General features: G+C 42.6%; 1 protein-coding gene across 1 annotated transcript; it reads left to right on the top strand.

Moving 5' to 3' along the window:
• The first annotated feature begins 1,525 nt into the window (after window positions 1-1,525).
• bckdk (branched chain ketoacid dehydrogenase kinase) lies at window positions 1,526-17,800 on the top strand. Its single transcript, XM_083987214.1, has 11 exons — window positions 1,526-1,879; window positions 4,104-4,172; window positions 4,304-4,414; window positions 6,829-6,876; window positions 9,112-9,231; window positions 9,439-9,537; window positions 9,762-9,835; window positions 10,954-11,082; window positions 13,475-13,564; window positions 13,708-13,863; window positions 15,982-17,800. Exons 1-11 carry the CDS (start codon window positions 1,634-1,636, stop codon window positions 16,124-16,126), a joined length of 1,287 nt encoding a protein of 428 aa, XP_083843340.1. The 5' UTR covers window positions 1,526-1,633; the 3' UTR covers window positions 16,127-17,800.
• The last annotated feature ends 1,445 nt before the right edge of the window (window positions 17,801-19,245 follow it).

Here is a 19,245-nt window from a genome sequence, read left to right as displayed (position 1 = left end):
CTTCCTGCCGTCTAATTATATTGATCTGACCAGCATACGTGGCATCTATATCCCACAATGACTCTGCTGCGCTGCAACTTAACATGTTTTCATGGGTTGTGAAGCTGCATGTGAACTATTTTCATTTCATTAAAAAAAAAGACTGACTCATTTCAATGTAATTTACAAATTTCAATTGAATTCTTCTGCAAGCTGCTCGCTACTCCCTGCATCTTGTGTAATATTGGATTGACGCATCACAAGTCAGGACAATGAGTCTGTGTCATTGTGTCCAATTGTGCTTAACCTCTGTAAGTAAGACAACCAACTGCTGGCAGCTCCTGAGCAAAGATACCACTCCAGAGCTGCTGAATAATTGAAGGGCTGAGACCAGTTAGAATAGCATCCATTTTTAATGCCAAGAATGGCAAAATGTTTATAAAGCCAAGAGAGTGACAGGACTGCACAGAAGTTTGAAGTAAGGACTTCACTGGCAATTAAATTTAATTGGAGTAGATTATTATAAAATATGTTGTGGGTCTTCTCTTCAAATGTATTGTGAGACTCACCTGTCCAGGGTTTGTTTGGTGTCATCAGGTTAGTTTTTAACTATTTATGTTAAAGATAAGACTAGATTAGCATTATTTTATTCCATTCAAGATGGGTAACGAATAGAAATTTAGTGGGAATGTTTAAAAAATAAATATTGTTATCCACCAATTAAGCAAAGTACACAACCTAGGTAAAATGTGTGACTGGCTGCTTTATCTCTTATAGACATATTGGTACACAAGACATTTTTAAAGAACTGTTTCCATGAACAGATCTTCTCTTGTCTCGGTATCCAGACCACCTGCTGCAGGACTAATTCTTCATGTCTGTGAAGATAGTTCCTTATGACTCTGGCTGCCTGTTTGGAGCTGTTAAATGAAAGTGGGGCTGATAAGATCTGAGATAAAAGTCTAAATCCAAACATGTTAAGTGCCTGAAATCTTTCAGTCATGTGTAAGTGCAGGTCAGGCAGGGCTCCCTGACAGGTTGGCCCTGCAACGTGATGGTTAACATATGCCAACCTGGAGCATGAAAACGTCAGCAGTGTAAAGCAGTTGTGCGTGGATCCATTACTTTAAAGTGTTATATGATCTCACATACTGAAGTAGTAGTAGTAGTAGTATAATGACGTAGCAGGTTGCAATATTGATTTATGGAGATAAACACAGGGACCGCCTGAAGGAAAACAAACCTGTACCTACAAACATACATGTGTACCTGCAAACACTGCATCATGCACTGTCCCCTCGAGCCACATGTTGACAAAAAGCACTAAATTGTCCTTTAACCAATTCTGCAGCAGCCCCAGAGACTGGCAGTAGGAGTACAGTAGGGGAGATGGGGTGGTGATGGGGGTGTTGATGCTGCGTGGCTCCGCCTCTGGATGACTGATTGGCCCAGCTGTCATGTCGTCGCCCCTTCTCTCTCCCCCACTGGCCAATGCGTACAAAGCCCTTTCTGTACCCTCTCTCTACTGTATTCAGATCCCGTGCCTTTGTGCACCATTACGACTCGACCCTAATGGCCTCGTAGCAGCCATATCACTCAGTGCTTGAACGGGAACAGGGCAGCCCCTGTTCACACACACACAGCTGGTCTCCAAATGCGTCCTGGACTGGCGGGTATCGCGGTGGAGATGCTGAGCGGTGCAACCTGCAGGGCCAGGCCGAGGCTCGGCAGCCTCTTCCTGGCCCCCGTCACCAAAACAGTATCGCCGATGTCAAGCACGGAGAGCCACCGCTTTCGGTCCACGTCCTCGATGCAGGGGTTTTCAGAGCTGGCGAGAGAGCGGTCGAAGACTGTCACGTCGTTTTACAACCAGTCAGCCATTGACGTCTCCGCAGAGAAGGTAGGAGTGAGACCTGAACGCTGTTTGTCTCCGCTGACACCGCTGGTCCTCCAGCCTGGGCAGCGAGGAGAGAGCTAGCTGTAGCTGGGAGTAACGTTAGCTGCTAGCAGGTTTAGGTTAGTGGTGCGTTCAGGGACACGAAAAAGGCAGTACTTACGAGAGGTATCACTTAGGTCCATATTTGTCAGTGTTTAAAACCAACTTAAATCTGAATTGTAAAATACCATTTAGATACGAGACAGTGGATTAACCTTGACCTCCCACTTCACCTGTCACCAACAAAAAGTATTCTTGATTTGAATGTAATTCATGGAAATTAATCATAGACGTGTTCACACCGAGTCAAAGCACAATTATACTTTTTAATTAGACTATTTGGTGTGTTACATGATTTGAAATTGTGCTTATGTTCGACTATAAATAATTTTATCAAGTCAATGACACCTTATGATAGCTCTGACCTCTATTTGACTGAGTTTCTCTGGAGCGCCTGAATGCACCATCACGGTTTTTCAGGAGGACGTAATGTTTAGCGGTTTGTGTCTGACACTTTGACAGAGCAGTGTCGAAAATAACAACAAACCGACGAGTTGTTGTCGCTGCTGTCGAAATAAAAGTTTTCAATACAAAGCTGTCATTTTAACTGTGTGGTTAACAACAAGGGAGTTGATGGTGTTAAGTTTCAGCGACGGAGGAGGAGAAGTCGACCCAATGAGAAGTCAGTATGGCGGTCTCGCTGTTTGTCCACTTTCTAAAATAATCTGTTGTTAAAAAAAAAAAAAAAAAAAAAAAAAGATGAAACATAAATTGCCCAAGTCTGTTCTCGCGGCTCTAGCTCTGTCATCTTCTTCTTTACACTATAAAGCAAACGCCCAGTCAATAAAATGAAATGGAGATGTACACCACTCTAGTGTGAAGGAAAACATGTTGACAATCATGGATCCCTCTTCTTCCCCCCTCTCACTTTTCTGTTGTTAGAAACTCCTCCCTGTTTTTTTCATCCAGTCCAAGGTTTTTTTTAATTCTTGACAAGAACATGGATGCCTCAGCAGTTTTTCAAAACAGAGCAACATTAATGTTTCTTCACAGTAAAATGGGGAAGGAAACTGCAGCTGTGTGTATGATCAAATACTAAGACACATCCCTATCAGCAGTGTCAGAATTGAATGAAAAAGTAGTAGAGGTTGTGATGAACGTGCTGTGGATGTTCATGATTGTATAAATCTTTATATTTTTGCTGACCTTGTGATCCCATTTCATAATCAGGTCAACTTTTCCACTTGTTCCTCATGTGCCACTCCTCGTGTGTTCATTCCTGCTCTGCAGAGTTGCACGCTCCTGCCTCTCTTGCACTTGAACTAGGCCTAACCTTTTAACGCTGCCACGGCAGGGTAAACACAGTCTGTAAAATTAATAGTTGTTTGCCTTAGGGGCACTGTGTTTGCACTGGGGTTATTAAACCTGAAATCTAACTCCATGATAAAGTTTCACCCGTGATATTAACATGAAATCTGACTCCAGTCAGGGCAGACCAGATGTGGTCTGGAGGAATTTTATTGACACTTTATATACACAATTACACATTCGCTGTCTGTGCAGGTTCACAGTCAACTGGGTCAGAGAAGTCATTAAGGTGCTAAAGTTGAAGACTCAACAAGTCAGCAAAGACACGTGAGAAAGAACAGATTGTCATCCTGTATGAGGCAGGTTTGTCTCAGAAACTTGGACCAGTTTTGATCTGTGTACATGCCAGACCCAACAACACCCTGAGACAAAAACTAAGTTGTCCAGTGCGCTCAGACAGGGATACTGAACTCAGTGTTAAATCTGCATCTTAGGAGAAGAAGGGATGCTCATGTCCACATTTTGGACAGAGAGAATAAATAGTTGTAGAGAGGAGTAAAGGAGGTCATCTATGTCCTGTCTCGATCAACCATAAACAGAGGTGGTGGCCTTGACGTTTAACCCCCAATCACACTTGTCAGTTTCACCCTAAAGACTCACATGAGGGCAGGGTGGGGCAACAACTCATCAACAGGTCGCACCTTGACCCAGGTGACCGTAACGACCCACATGATGGGCAGGTTAATACGGCTCAGGACCAACACCACCAAAGGTTTAATACCTGGGACTCCCACATTGGAAATATAAAGTAGAAAGTTGTGCGCTGTGTAAGCTGCATGTCTGACTGACTGTACCTGATTGTGTGTCGATGTCTCCTCAGCCCTCGGTGCGTCTGACCTTAGCGACCCTGCTGTATTCTGGGAAGTCTCCGGATGGACACCACATCTTGGTAAATATTTAATTCGCACCAAGAGTAACTGCCAAGTGTACCTGTAATGAGGAGCTCTTTGTTTTCTCAGACTCTCCGCTCACTCGTTCTCTGCTGCTTCCTCTTCTGTGTGTGTGTGTCTGTGCTTGTAGAGCAGTGCCAAGTACCTTCACAAGGAGCTGCCTGTGCGAATCGCTCATCGCATCAAGGGCTTCAGGAGTTTGCCCTTCATCATCGGGTGCAATCCCACCATCCTGCAAGTGGTAAGAGCACACATCTCTCCCTCGTAGCTCCAGTGTGGAGCTTTGCATGAAGCCAGGCTGCATCCGTCCTGCAGCAGATACTATAATAAGAAAGTGACAACTGGGACAACGCACAGTGGAGACTTGACTGAACAAAAGGAGTGAAGTGACACCATTGAACCCAGAAGGGTCAGGCGGGTGTGGCCCAACTCTAATCACAGGGTTGGTGGTTTGAATCCCAAATGGCATCAAGCCAAACTAAAGAAATGCAGCAGCAAAACTTCTGTTTCAGTTCTTGTAAGTGTATACAGACATTTTTGACCTAGATATTGTCCTTTATCCTCTTCAGAAAAAAAGTTCAAATACTGTTTATGGATAAAATCAGGACACAGATGTCTGTTTTTGTGTAACCGAGCTAATTGCATGTGGTGAATGAATAAATTCTTCTCCACAAGCCTTAGCTTGTGTCTTGCTCTGCTGGCCAATGATAATGTTAATCATTTGCTTTAGTTAGTAAAAAGTACAACCTGTTCTATTAAACAATGTGATGGATATCAAAGACATGTTATTAATAGGACATGTCATGCATGTTGAACAGTGGCAGCTGACTGTCTGAAAGCCCTTGTATAGATATTAATAACATGACGTGTAGAGCACTTTTTGAATTAGTGTTACAAAGCGTTTTCCAGACAATAGAACAATAGCATCCAAGACAAAAAAAAACAAATCCTTACATATACAATTACTGGAACACCTCTCTATGAAAGAGTTATAAGAAGCCACTTAAAACCTGGCAACCTGACACAAACTGAAATGGCACAGTCCCCTTTAGGGAAAAAAAAAGTGTTGTTTTGTTTTTTTATACACACAGCACATTTTTAAGGTGCAGGGCAATACAAAAATGCCAGAACAAAGAAAAAGCAGAGTGTATGTCCACACTTTTCTAGCTGTGCAGGTTGTGTTGTGTGTTTAATTAGCTGAGGTTTGGGGATAAGTGTGTGTACACGAGAAGAGGAGTGTGAGGCCTCCATGCAAGGGGGCTTAGAGGAATTTTGTTTGTCCAAAATGGCATTTGAAAAACTCAACAGCAATGTGTCTTTCCAGGAAAACTGCCTCACAGTGACAGGGATGATGGACCTCTAGTAAAAGGGACAGACCTGAGGGCTTGGGTGTTTAGCTCAGTTGGTAGAGCACCCGCCCCATGTGTTGATTTCCTGTCTCTCTCAACTGTCCTATCAAATAAAGGCATGAAAAGCCAAAAAAAAAAAAGGGACAGACTTGTTCATATGAGTGCAAACCAGAAGGCCAAACACTCCCACACATGATCCAGATAATGCTGCAGCTCTGCACCAAGTCACATCTCAACACCATAAATCTGTCTCATTTATTCTCATCTCATTTCCAGTGAATGACTGTGAATGGTGTCTTTGCACTGGGGACAGACAATCCTGGTTTGCGCTCGCATGAACAAGTCTGTCCCTTTTACCAGTGGTCCATCATCCCTGTCACTGTGAGGCAGTTTTCCTGGAAAGACACATTGCTGTTGAGTTTTTCAAATGCCATTTTGGACAAACAAAATTCCTCTAAGCCCCCTTGCATGATGGAGGCCTCACACTCCTCTTCTCATGCACACACACTTATCCCCAAACCACAGCTAATTAAAAAACACACAACACAACCTGCAGAGCTAGAAAAGTCAAACATGACCCAGAAGACGTAACATAGCCGTTAGATTTTATGACATGCAGACACAAGCAGCTAAATGAAACCAGAGTCGGACCAACGTGCCAGGTTTTTTTTTTTCCTTTCTTTTTTTTCCTTCAGTCAGAGATTTTCATTTTGTCTTTAGGATCTTGTTGTGGGAACAGTGCGTTCTCTCTGTTTTGCCAGGCGGGCTCTTCAAAAACCAATTCGGCGCCTCTGCATGTCTTGTAGCTGATGAACTTTCACCTAGATTCCTTCGTCTCTGGCATCACGGAGCTCCTCTGTGCCGATTGCATAAAGCGCAGCTCCACTTGAATGCCCCCAGTTGTAATGTAGGTCAACGTGCTTAAACTCCGCTCAGCAGCAGCTCCTTTATCGCAGAGAAGACAACGGTGGGAGCCGGTTTGGGAGTTTCATCCGATACATGAAGTGAAACTTGATATCATCCAGTGGATTGAGACTGAGATGTAATTGAGGAACAAAGCTTATTTTGTGAGGTGTTATTATTCGGTTTTGTCAAAAACACACAGAACGACATCACATCAAAGCATTATGAGGTGTTTTGTAAATGTAAACCACGTGTGGAGTCACCAGTTGTGCTGGTGGGGCCCAGTCAGGGGCCGCTGCTGCTGCTGCTGCTGCTGCTGCTGCTGTGATGGTTTCTGGTTGGATGAACGATCACAGAGAATCAGTCTAACTTCAGCCTCCATCTCCCCTCTGCTTTCTTACAGCATGAACTGTATATCAGAGCCTACCACATGCTGATTGACTTTCCCCTGGTGAGTGTCCCACCTGCACACACCCAGACACACATCTACACACACAGCTCAAGTTTTTTTTACAGTGCTGATTTCTTCACGGCCATAAACAGGAAGTGTGAACATTTTCTGTCAAGACCTTTGCGTGTCTCATATTTTTTGACTCTGTGATTGGCTGATCTCTTCAGCACTGAGCCAATCTGGACTGTGTTGCCAAGTTAAAGCTGAAACTTAACCAAACCCTAACCACTAGTGCACTCCTCGTCACGTGCAACGTTCAAAACCCAAACAACCCAGAGTCATCCCAAGACTCCAACATTTGCACCAGGAGCTACAGCCACCATAGATTTTTCTTGTTTGTATTTTTGTTTGTTTTTCTTGTTTTCTTTTCATCGCTCAAATGATTGATCGATTATCAAAATTGTCTTTAACTAATTTGGAAGTAAAAGTGTTTCCCTGTGCAAAGTGACAAATATTCACACCCAGGGTTTCTGCAGCACTGCTGACCTGCTGCTGTGTTAATAAACAATTAGATCAGTTACTTAAGAAAAACAGCCCAGGGTAATAAATAACATAGTTACTTTAAAAACATACAAAGTAACAAGAGATACAAAACATTTAGTATGGAGATAATTAATGGAAATGTATTGTACTGTGTGAAACATGTTTCGAGTTTTCAGTTGAGCTGAGGAGAGAGTGCAATAAAAGATCTGTGTTGGCATGTAGACAAGGTGCCTATAGCAGAGTGGAGGCTATAGAAACACACCCATCTATAAGGAAGCAACACAAATCTGTGTCACAAGTGATGCATAGCTTTTTCTATTCTGTGTTTGAACGCCTGACAGACGATACTGTCAATGGCTCCTGACCAAAATGTAATTTATCACACTGCTCAAGTGTGAATCGTGCAGATGAAACATATTTTCATACAATGGGTTGTGATGACTCAGCATTTTTAGTTGACAAAAGCTACGGCCGGTGAAACAGATCTCTATGGATTCAGTTACAGAACATATGTACAGTGTGGAATGTGGGTCAGTCGTCTCTGGTTATGTCATGATTGGCTTTAACGGTGAGCGCCGGGCCCTCGGCCTCTTACCTCACTGTTTAGTCTCTGTAGAGACGTTGGCAAAGAGCACAAATGTCAGCGTGCCCGCTGTCTCTACATGTAAGAGCGCAAATAATGACAGACCTGCTGAGCACGTTCTCTGACCTGCTTTATATTTATCACTATCATCTCGACTGTGCCCGTGCTGATGGGGGAAGTTGCCCTCTGGCTGTCTGTGCCTGTTGAAACCTGACTCAGCAGATGCAAAGGAACATATAGACATGTATTTATATATTTACACCCTCCTGGCTACGGATGAGTGACTGTGTATGTGTGTCAGACTTCCTTTGAGTCAGCGCCCACTGTTCTCAGATCAGTCTTGACACTGTACACATTACTACACTGGACATGTGCACAGCTGTTTGTGGAAACTGTACTTGAGCATTAGAGAGTTACCTCAGCAGTCTTCTCTTTCTCAAACCAACTATATTTGTATAGTGAATTTAAATTTGAATAACCTGCTTTTTAAATGGTACAGGATATTATGCCATTTAACATCCTTGGAAAATAGATTGTTAATCTCAATGGATCCTTCCTGGATAAATAAAGGTTAAAAAAAACATAAGAAATAAGAACCAGTGAGACAATGCATTTCTGCAGTGCAACACATTTACAAAGTGTACACATACATACAACAGTTCATATACAAACGTGTTTACACATCTGTTGCAAAGATGCACATGCATACAGATGCTTTAGGCCACTCTTGCTAGATAAGACAGAGACGGCTGCCACGGAGACAGAGAGAGTACCGGTATCTAATCCTCTCCAGATGTAACAGATGAGTGACCAAGCCTTAAAAGACGGCACATCTTCAGTTTCCCACAGTTGAAAATATCTCTGCGGGCTTTTCTTTCTGAACGCTAAGAGGCGGCTGCAGCAAGTAAATACAGATCTGAGATGAGAAATCTCCGGATAAGTGGCTCAATGATCATCTCATGAACATGTGATGGTGAGGAGTTTGGCGTCTGTTTTTTACACGGAATGTTTTCGCAGTCATTAAAAAAACAGGAAAGCAAATGAAGGCTCGTCTCTAGTATCATTTGAGAATTTATTACACATGACAAAGTGTAAAGTTAAAGGTCAAAGTGACTTTTCCTGAGGCCTACGACATGTGTGATGTGTAAAGTGTGGCGTTTTGTTGACAGATCAAAGATCAGGACGTGGAGGCTCGTTTCTGTAAGCTGGTGCAGCAGCTGCTGGACGACCACAAAGACGTGGTCACCATGCTCGCCCAGGGCTTCAGGGAGTGTCGCAGGCACATCCAGGTAAGAACGGCCCCGGGACTCTCAGAACATTCAGAGCCAGCGTGTAACCTGAGGAAGGACCTTTTGTTAGAAAACAACCCACCCAGTGAAGATTTTGATCCTACAAAAGCCCTTCAACTCATTCTCTGCAGACAATAGTGACCCTAAAGCTGCGTTCCCAGAGTTTTATTTCCGTTTTTATCGCTTTTTGTTTTTCACTCTCCTCAGGACGAGACACTCATCCGCAGCTTCCTGGACACAACGCTCTGCTCTCGTCTGGGGATCAGGATGTTGGCCACGCACCACCTCGCCCTCAACGAAGATAACGTACGTCTGACTATTTCTATGGCTCAAATGATTCGTAAACCTTTGTACTGTGGTGTTTGCTCAGTAGCAAGCCTGGGAGTGATGGTGTTTGCCATCCCATTAAATTACATAAAAGTTCCTCAGTGTATAACAGGAGGCAAGTCACAGTCAGTTACTGTAAAAGTATTTCAAAATAAGACGAGTAGACTCTCTAAAATGTAAAATGTTTGTGTTTTGTGTTTCAGCCCGATTTTGTGGGGATCATTTGCAGACGTCTCTCCCCCAAAAAGATCATAGAGAAATGGGTGGACTTTGCCAGGTGGGTGTCTCGCCGCACTGCTTTTGTTTATTTATCACCTTTAGATGACTTTCTGCCGCTTCCGTCCCAGCGCTCTGTTGACTGAAGGAAGTCAGAGTTCATCTGATAGACTCTCAGGTTTTAGCACCTGGAGCTGTGACTGAGATATGAGCTATCATCCTTGTTTACCTTTTGTAATCTTATCAAACGACCTCTGTGGAGGCACTGACTTTTACTTTCACGAGTGAACTTAGAGCCAGCGAACAGCTTAGAAATAGTACTTTGATTGATCTGTTGTTATTGATTGAAGCTGCAAAATCAGTAAAGTTTAATTCTAATAAAGTTTATCTCACACCATCATCAGTTCAGATTTTTAAAGGGGTTAGCTATACGTTTAATTCCTCCCGGCCAGTAAGTGTTGCACTCGCACTCACCCGCTCTCGCTCCAACCTTCAATTGTACTGGTTGCCAGGTAAGTAGCTAAAGCTAAGCTAACACTAACCGTATTTAATGAGCAGCAGCTCCAGTGTTGACAGCGGACTAAAAAAACATCTGAATCATTTAACACTATCACTATCATATCACGCCTGCACCGGAACCGTTACAGTACCGGCTGACCGTTAGTTAGCATTAGCATTAGCACGATGCCATTTCTCCACAGAGCTATCAGAATCTGCCCCCCCTGAGCTCCGCCTCACATGACATCAACGTACTAATGCTGTTGGCGCAGAGATCATTTCATGTCGACGTTGCCAACATAACCAGATGTAAATATTTATATATTTTGGACCCGCATAAATTTTTAAAACTATTATTTATATACAATAAAAAAATTATACTTTTATTCTGCACCCCTCTAGACGTTCTTGGATGTATATTTTTGAAAAATTAATCGTTTGATGAAAAAGTTGTAGCTATAACCTTTAACTAATGACATTCCCATCCGCCTTTGTTATTGTTTGTTACCAGCATCTGCGCTGCTGTAATTAGTCATTTACACCAAGGTAGGAAGGACAGGCCTGAGATCAGATGTATAGAGGAAGTGTACAACAACATCAACACCTGTAAAATGTACAGTATACAATTCAGTAAACACAACCTCATGTTCTGTTTCCGTGCATTTCCCCTTTGTCTACCAGACGTCTATGTGAACACCAGTACGGCAACTCGCCCAGAGTGAGGATCAACGGACACGTGGCAGCTCGCTTCCCCTTCATCCCCCTGCCTCTGGATTACATCCTGCCCGAGCTCCTCAAGAACGCCATGAGGTGACCTGACCGGCCGTTACTCATCTCCAGCCTGACACTCTGACGCTCCCGTTGTCTGAGCGAGTAACTTGACACCTCGCTGAAAGTGTTACCTCTGCTGACCTCCAGTGGTTTAACTACAGAGAGAGAGAGAGAGAGAGAGAGAGAGAGAGAGAGTGCACAAGGGGCTGGTCAAATAGAAACGTCAAACGCTGCTCCAGACTGGTGTCAAGTTAATCTTCAAGGGCAGAGATGGAAATCACAAGATTCTGGGATAGGAATATCTGAACCTGCTTAGAGTAACATCTTCCACCAGTGCTGTTTTTATTGAGACTACAAACCACAATTTAATCCTCTGCACATTTAAAAAGTGTGGTAGAGAAACCTTTTTTTAATGCAAGCTATGTCACATGTTGGACAACTGTTAAATCAGTGTGGTGTACTCAGGCCTGTGCCAGCATTTCCAGGTGTTTCCTGTTGTTAGTAGCCTGATACGTTCGGCATCAGTGCAGGTCATAGTGACCTGGCTCTCACTCTCCTACACCATAAAAGAGAGGGTGGAACTGTAGCCTAACTAAAATAACCTTGGTTGAAATCCATGAGTCATTCCAGGGCTGAAACACTATGCAGAAGCTACATAATCACACAGTCTGCAGCACACGCAGACTGGTCCCATGTGATGAACTTTTATCATATGAAACGCAGCAATTCAAGATAGATATTTTTTACGTATTCATGTATGAACTCATTATTAAGCCTTGTTATCAATTTGAAGTGTTAGTTCTGTCTGTATCTTCCTTGTTATGACTCCACACCAGCAACACAGAACACCATATCTCAGTATCACTGAGAGGGAACTTCAACATATTCACTTATTCACTTAGACTCAAGGATGAACTGATTTAGATTTTGGTGGTTAAAGGTCAAAGGGCACAGTGAACCCAGTTTTAGCCCTGTGAATATGATTTCCTAGTAAATGTCCCTTCCGATTCAGTTTAAACGTTCATTATGTTTCAAGAAAGAATTGTTTGTATTTTGGTGGTTAAAGGTCAAAGGTCAAGGTCACAGCAATGGTAATTGTTTGTAGCCTTGTTCCGATTGGTTCATTTGCAACCGTGTTATGACGCTAATTGATTGATCCGTAGCTGTATTGTAATCCGGCTCATCAGAAAGTGGCTACAAATCAACCAATCAGCATAAACCTGTAGTTTCTGGTGTTGATCATTGTGGGGGCAAAAATATTGCCCTCTGCCGAGGAATAAGAAACACCAAAGACCCACTAAGGTTTTGAGGATTTATTACAACCCTTTGTCTAACCAAAGGGAACAACCAGTAAATAATCAACAATGAGTCATAATATTCGGCCGAATAGGCTGCAGCCGCTCTCAACCACAAAGGTCTCAAGAGTCTGGACACCCACTGTCAGAATGACTGAGCCTTGAATACACAACAGTTAAAAATAAACAAACAGTTCAAAGTACATAAATGCCATTCATTGTCTAAAAAGACAGTCCGAAGTGACCAACGACATCAGCTACAACTCAGAGTAGCAGCTGACCCTTATTGATTAAACAGTCATTCCTTTGTTTCTAAGACGATTAAACAGACTAAAACCAACATTTTCTCTTACAATCATAACAAGTTACAGTTTTTTTTTCAGCATCAGATTCAGATTGTCTTAGTTTATAGACAAAGCAAAAATGAATATGACAAAATCATAACAAGTGATGCGTTTTATTGGTTGTTCTAGTACATCATGTGCAAAAACAAAACTGAACAATAGGAATCAGTAAAGTATCTTAATGTGCGTGTCACGTGTCGGGTATCCCTCATCACTGCCTCCTCCTCGTGGCCTTCACGGAACATCTGGAAGCAAGTCGACCTTTAAAAACGCAACAGAAAAATCCAGTCTCCATTTAAAAACAGTGGTGTTTTTATATCTAAGCACTTGTGTATTGTATTGTCTTTTGTATTGTTTACTGTTTTGAGTGAGTCCTCGGCTCAGAGCAGGGTGAGTGGGTTTTGGCTGCAGCTGCTGGCTGCGTGTTGGCTGAAGTCCCATCATTCATCTTGGTTTGCAGTTTAGAGGACAGAAGAAGAAGCAGCAGCAAGGTCTTTTTCAGGCTCCTGTGATTTAGATCATAATTAGTTTAGAGAGTGCTGATGATTGCAGTTCGTACACAGAGGTACCGTCCATGTCGGCCTCACAAGGCCTTTTTGTTTAGTCAGAACTGAGGGTTCATTCATCAACTCCAACCAGTCACACTGTCTGCAATGTGACTGGGTAGAGTCAACAATCATACTAAAACACAACAGACCATAATTCAAAGGTTGGACTTGTGTTTTGAATTTTCTTTTTCTGTCGAGGAGAACACTTTTTCCCACACTGACATCCATCGCTTTGTCTCCTCAGGGCCACCATGGAAAGCCATCTGGACACCCCATACAATGTGCCTGATGTGGTCGTCACCATTGCCAATAATGACATTGATTTTGTCATCAGGTGAGTGGATCAATGTCAGTTTCACCACAGTTGGTTTGATCAACAGCTTCAAATTTGAGTCTGTTTTAATTTTAGATTTTCACCGGTTGTGCTCAAAGCTTCTTTTACTTTATTACATCTCTTTTCTTTTCTTTACTTTTTAGGATCTCTGACCGCGGTGGCGGTATTCCTCACAACACCATAGACAAGGTGATGGACTACCACTTCAGCACTGCTGAGGAGAGTGCACAGGATCCTCGCATGAGCAACCTCTTCAACAACATTACCAACAGCGGGAACCAGTCCAGCCCCATGCATGGGTAAGAAGAGGGAACAGTGTGTTCTGTTATCATCAGTGAAGTGGTTTTTATCGAAACATTGCTTTAGATTTTGGAATAACATCAGCTTCTGGTGCAAGACCTGATTCTGTTTCTACCCCTCAAGCCCTCTCTCTTAATCCTACCGCTCTGTTTAGCACGTTCACATCAGGCAGTGGTAGCAGGGCTAAGGAGGAGGGTGACACAGCCCTTTAGGTACCTCATGCCACTCTGTTGCAGTGCGTAATAGCAGTCTAAGGGCTCTGAATGAGAAATTAGACCTGGCCTTAGTCCCTTATTATAAAACTTTTACCACTTTCAGTATGGCTGAATAATGACAATGAAAAGATAAAGCTAAAAACCACAGGAAATCCACAGTGTTAGACAGTGCATTCCACCTCTGTCATCAAAACACTAAATGGACAAATAGCAGAGACACTGACACTTATCCACAGACTCAAACTTCCCTTTGTCACTGATTTGCATGCGCCAGGATTTGTTTAGTGAAGTCATGAAAGTCAGACAGTCGGGCCTCGGGCCTTTTTAATTGTCTACTTGTTATTTCAACCATCTGGATACGATCATAGATGTGACTCAATAATACACCTGCAATTATACTTGTCCACACACGAGTCTGTTTTCCTGGGCTACGTGCAGAGATTCAGGTCAGAGTGACACAGTCAGTGCGTTTACATGACAGTTGAAAAAATTATTGCCTTAATCCGACTATAACTGGACAACTGATATGCATGTAAACGACTGATACTGGACTTCTCTGACTGAAACACCCAGATAATGCAAATGGAAACCGGTTTTCTTCTGCATGTATACGCCTTAATCTGTCTGAAACTGGACAATGCCTGTGTGCATATTCACAACAGTAGAGACGGCACAAAGTTTGGCATAGAAGCCGGCCCGAACCTGCCTGTGCTGATGCGTCAGTGCAGATTCAGTGCATTTCAGCGAGAAGATGCGTTTAAAAAAAGGAAAAAAATAGGAGGCCCGAGGTCCAACCTGACCCGCGTCCTTTGTATAGCCTATATTTTCAGCTCGACAACTGTATTTGAGAACTCTAACTTATTTTTTCCAGTTATTTACTAGGTGACAGAAAAGTCCATTGGACAGGGGTCAGTATTAACCCGCTGAAATGACGCTTATTGCCACCTAGTATGTTGAGGAGGCGGACACTGTCAATTATTTGAATTTCCCTGTTGCATGTAAACTGGGACAAGGACAGAACTATGACAACATGCTCAAATCGACTTAGCTGTGCATGTAAACATACTGAGTGACGGTTAGGGTGGTGGTGATTGTTATGGCCCCAGCTTGTGTTGGCCCTAAGGAACGTAACAATGGTCCACCAATGACCCCCAAAATACCCAAAAAGCAAACAGTTTATTCAACATGAATGTGAAATAATCAAGACAGAGGACACTAAACTGAAACATAGAACAAACAAAAGCTGAGTGGCAAGCAATCCCAGGGACCGGAAGTGAGCAACTCTCCATTGACCCCCATGTTAAAATAGCCGACTTTACAGCTTTAAAAAACATATTTACAGCCTGGTAGCTACATTTTATTTTTTTAGTCTCTACCGATAGTTTCCACCTCCATGAACACTGTCGGGGGGGGGTGAATTTTTTTGTACCACAACCGTTTTAGTATTGTTTAGACTTCAAATTCGTACATAAATGGGGGCGTGGTTACGTTGAGTGACAGGTTCGCAGACAGTTACCGGACGTTAATTGGTTGCTTCGAGTTCAGTGGGCGGGTTCTCGGCCGGCAAACCGACGCACCTCTCCAAATATGGAAAGTAGACTCCCATTAAAATCCAAGATGGCGCAGTTCAAATGTCCGTAGTAGGAGCACAAAACAGACTCCCCCAAACCAATGGGTGATGTCACGGGTGCTACGTCCATTCTTTTTACAGTCTATGATTGTGACCTATGATATATCCCATGACCACCCGTATTTACCCACAGTCCTGCACAGAACTTCATCTCCACTTGTGTTCATTGTGTTTTGCTGACAACAGATGATGCTCAGCCACGCGTGCAGCACAGATACACACCGATTTACCTCGGTGTCATCTTAAACCATCTCTGTCTCCCCGTCCTGCAGGTTTGGGTTCGGCCTGCCCACCTCCAGGGCCTACGCCGAGTACCTGGGCGGCTCTCTGTCCATACAGTCTATGCAAGGCATCGGCACCGACGTCTACCTGCGTCTGCGCCACATCGACGGCAAAGGAGAGAGCTTCAGAGTGTAACCCCCCACCACCAACACCAACACCACCACCACCACCGGTCACCCTTGTAGATCCCAGTCTAGGAATCAGGCCATGTAGGAGTGCAGACAGCCCCCTCCCCCCCCACCAGGAAGGCTGGCATGGACTACAGGACTTTGGTCCACAGAGTGAGAGCCTACACAGTATGTTGTCAGAAAGCTCCCAATGTCACCAACCCACTACTTGTTTCTTTTTGTTTCGTTTTGCCTTAGACTGATTATAAGCTATGTTAGCTGTCAAGTTGATGATTTTCTGTTGTTTTCCTATGTGTTTTGTTTTGTACCCTGTGGCTTGTCGTCTAGAAGTTCTAAAGGGGTCGTTGAACCCCTGAATGTTTAGGTTAATGGGACAAACTGTGCATGATAGAGGACATTGATTTTTAATAAGAGAGGAGGAAGAAAAAAAGAGCTTCAGTTTTAAAGAAGCTCACTTTGAAGTTACATAGCCTCAAAACAGGAGCAGGACATTTTGATGGATAAATGTTAAAAAGAGAAAAAAAAAAAGAATCTTCTGAGACACTCCAGCGACCCTGTCACGACCTCCACCAAGCTGCTCACATGTCCATCAGTACAACCGTAGTCGGAGCGAGTAGATCCTATCAGTATGTTATTACAGTTACAAAACTGCCAAAACACCAAATGCTCATTAACATTATCGTAACACTTCTATCTCCTCTAGTTGTGCGTACACACGACGAGATGAACGTCTCTGTTTGGCCGTAAGATCTGCGCAGCTTTCAGCCGGGGGGGAAAGCCAAAACAAAAAAACAAAAAAACGAGATGTTCAGTTGCCTTACCTTCGACTGCATGCTGACTTTTTACTCTTTTACTCTTGTTTCCCCTTTGGTTGCCTTCAACGGTTCACACAGATGCACACCATGTCAGTCAGAGTTATTAGTTTGATGTCAGATGTTTGTTTCTTTTCTTTCTTTTTTTTAGACTTCCTGTTGTAACGCTCAGCATTTGCACCGATCATATAGCAGTTTTTGACTTTATTGTACCAACTTTCAAAGTAACAATATACCAGAGAAGTATTAATATCTAATACTGTCTTGATACTTTTTTTCTTTTCTATTCTATTTTATCTGACATTAGATTTTGTTCAGAAAAGTGTCGGTCATATTTCAAGTTTTATGAAACAAGTTTTGTACCAGGTTTCAGGACGGGTCAGCGACAGGGTTTCTGCACTGTTATCTATGGGAGCTCAGTTAGGCTAACGTTGCTAATCCTTTTTTAGCTCCGTTATCTCCAGATCACAACCTGATTATGCTTTTATCTGATGTTTTATACGGTATGTTGTTTTCAGGCCTTTTCCTTCCTGTGTAGGAAAAAAACCTCTAAAGGCGTAGATGTGTTTGGAGGTGTTGTCCAGCCCCATCTAAAGGCAAAAGGGCTCCCACGTGTTCCAGATGGCCTCATTTGAAGATAGTGCCTGCCACTGATACCTCTCTCTGGCCACCTCTGATCTCCATCTCCAACTATTCTGTCTTTTGTACATCTCTGTAACCCCATAATCCAAGTTGTGATCTCGCCCCAAAAAGTTATTAGCAACTGTGGCCGCTCTGAGTTTTCACCTCAAGGTAAATGAATCAAATAACGCAGAGCAGAAAACAAAACAAAAACAATCTGAAGGCAACTTATGAGGTTCAGAAATGTTCACCCTCATAAAACAGAGTCACCTGAAACACTCCTCATGTATTGTTGAACATTCCCTCATTGGCGCCAACAGATCAACCTGAGGGAGTATATATGTATGTTGTTATATTAGCTTATACTGATTTTTTTTTTTTCTAATCCAAGAGATCAATGGAAATATTGATCTCTTATTGACAGGATTGGAAAATCTATGAACAACAAAGCTGATCTTATTTTTCCAGAAGTTGTTCATTTTGATTCTAAAGTTGTATCTCCAAATCTTTAGACTCACACACATTGAATAGGTGAAATAATGATAAAATTATACTGTTTAAAATTATATAAGATTCTGAAACATTTTATATCTAACAAATTAAGATACTGGTTCTTTTTGGATCTGCACTTTTTTATTCCTTTTTTTTCTCCCACTGAGTTTACAGACAAATGTAAAATTGAGATTCTGGCTTAGGAGACACTGTGAAAAAGAAAAAAACATTATAAGTGAACCAGTTATTTCGGTTGTAAAATATCAAGACAAACCCTGATTTAATCTGTGAAAGGCTCCTATTTATTTTTGCCATTGTATGAAAAGAAAAGAAAAGAAAAGCCCTGTATAATTCACAGTTCCTGAATTAACAGAGAACGGCCCGGATGATCTGTATCTCTGTTCTCATCCAGGCCGTGTATATGAATTCATGTGTTTTTTATTGTGGCGTTGAAGGTTGTGAAGATAGTAGTGTATATGTAGCTCATGCATGTGAAGCAGGGGAGGGGAGGGGAGGGTTAACACCGCGCAGCTGCCAGATGGTTTAAGGACTTTGTGCTTTTTGAGGAACATAGACAGATCATTCAGCATCATTCTGACATTTTGTCTTATTCTGAAATGTTGCAGGTGAAAATGGAAAAATAAGAAGTGGATTTGTAAATTTTACATTTGGCAGCCAGACACATGAGCTCTGGTCACCCTCTGCTGGCCGAAGAAGAAAAGTGCAGATGGAATGAAAAAAATGAAAAAAACATTATAGCAACATATAAAACTTTATTTCCATTTTACAGTTTTGAAAAGAATAAATAGTTTTGAATGTCACCTCCAGTATGAAGCCAAATATTGGAGTCATGTTACTGACGAGATGTGCTGCCATGGAGTGTTTGTCTCTTAGACTGAAATGAGTTTCTCCCACATGTTTCCTGTTCTGCTGAGGACACGTCTTTAGACATTAAATTTTATTTGGTAGGAACTCTGAGTGATCTTCTTTTCTTCTTCTTTTTTTCCTTCAAGCACCAACTCAGGAGATTTGACAGTAAAGTCAGGGTGGAGACACTGTGCTCGGTGTATCATCAACATTGGCCTGCCCTCTGATTGGATTCATGTAAACAAGGGGGCAAAAATATGTTGTTTGTCCCCATCATTTAATGACAGGGACTGAAACATGAATACCTCTGGGTATTTCTTCCAGTTTGGTGTGG

The sequence above is a fragment of the Trachurus trachurus genome, assembly GCF_905171665.1.
Source record: "Trachurus trachurus genome assembly, chromosome: 14".
Taxonomy (NCBI): Eukaryota; Metazoa; Chordata; class Actinopteri; order Carangiformes; family Carangidae; genus Trachurus; species Trachurus trachurus.
The sequence above is the reverse complement of the archived record's forward strand: the minus strand, read 5'-3'. Positions and strand labels throughout refer to the sequence as shown.

What these genes read in the sequence shown, in the direction of transcription:
- bckdk (XM_083987214.1), top strand. Translation starts at nt 1,634, where the DNA reads ATGCGTCCTGGACTGGCGGGTATCGCGGTGGAGATGCTGAGCGGTGCA. An exon ending in TTGACGTCTCCGCAGAGAAG is followed by an intron (nt 1,880 to 4,103) that starts GTAGGAGTGAGA and finishes ATGTCTCCTCAG; the next exon opens with CCCTCGGTGCGTCTGACCTT. An exon ending in AAATGGGTGGACTTTGCCAG is followed by an intron (nt 9,836 to 10,953) that starts GTGGGTGTCTCG and finishes TTTGTCTACCAG; the next exon opens with ACGTCTATGTGAACACCAGT.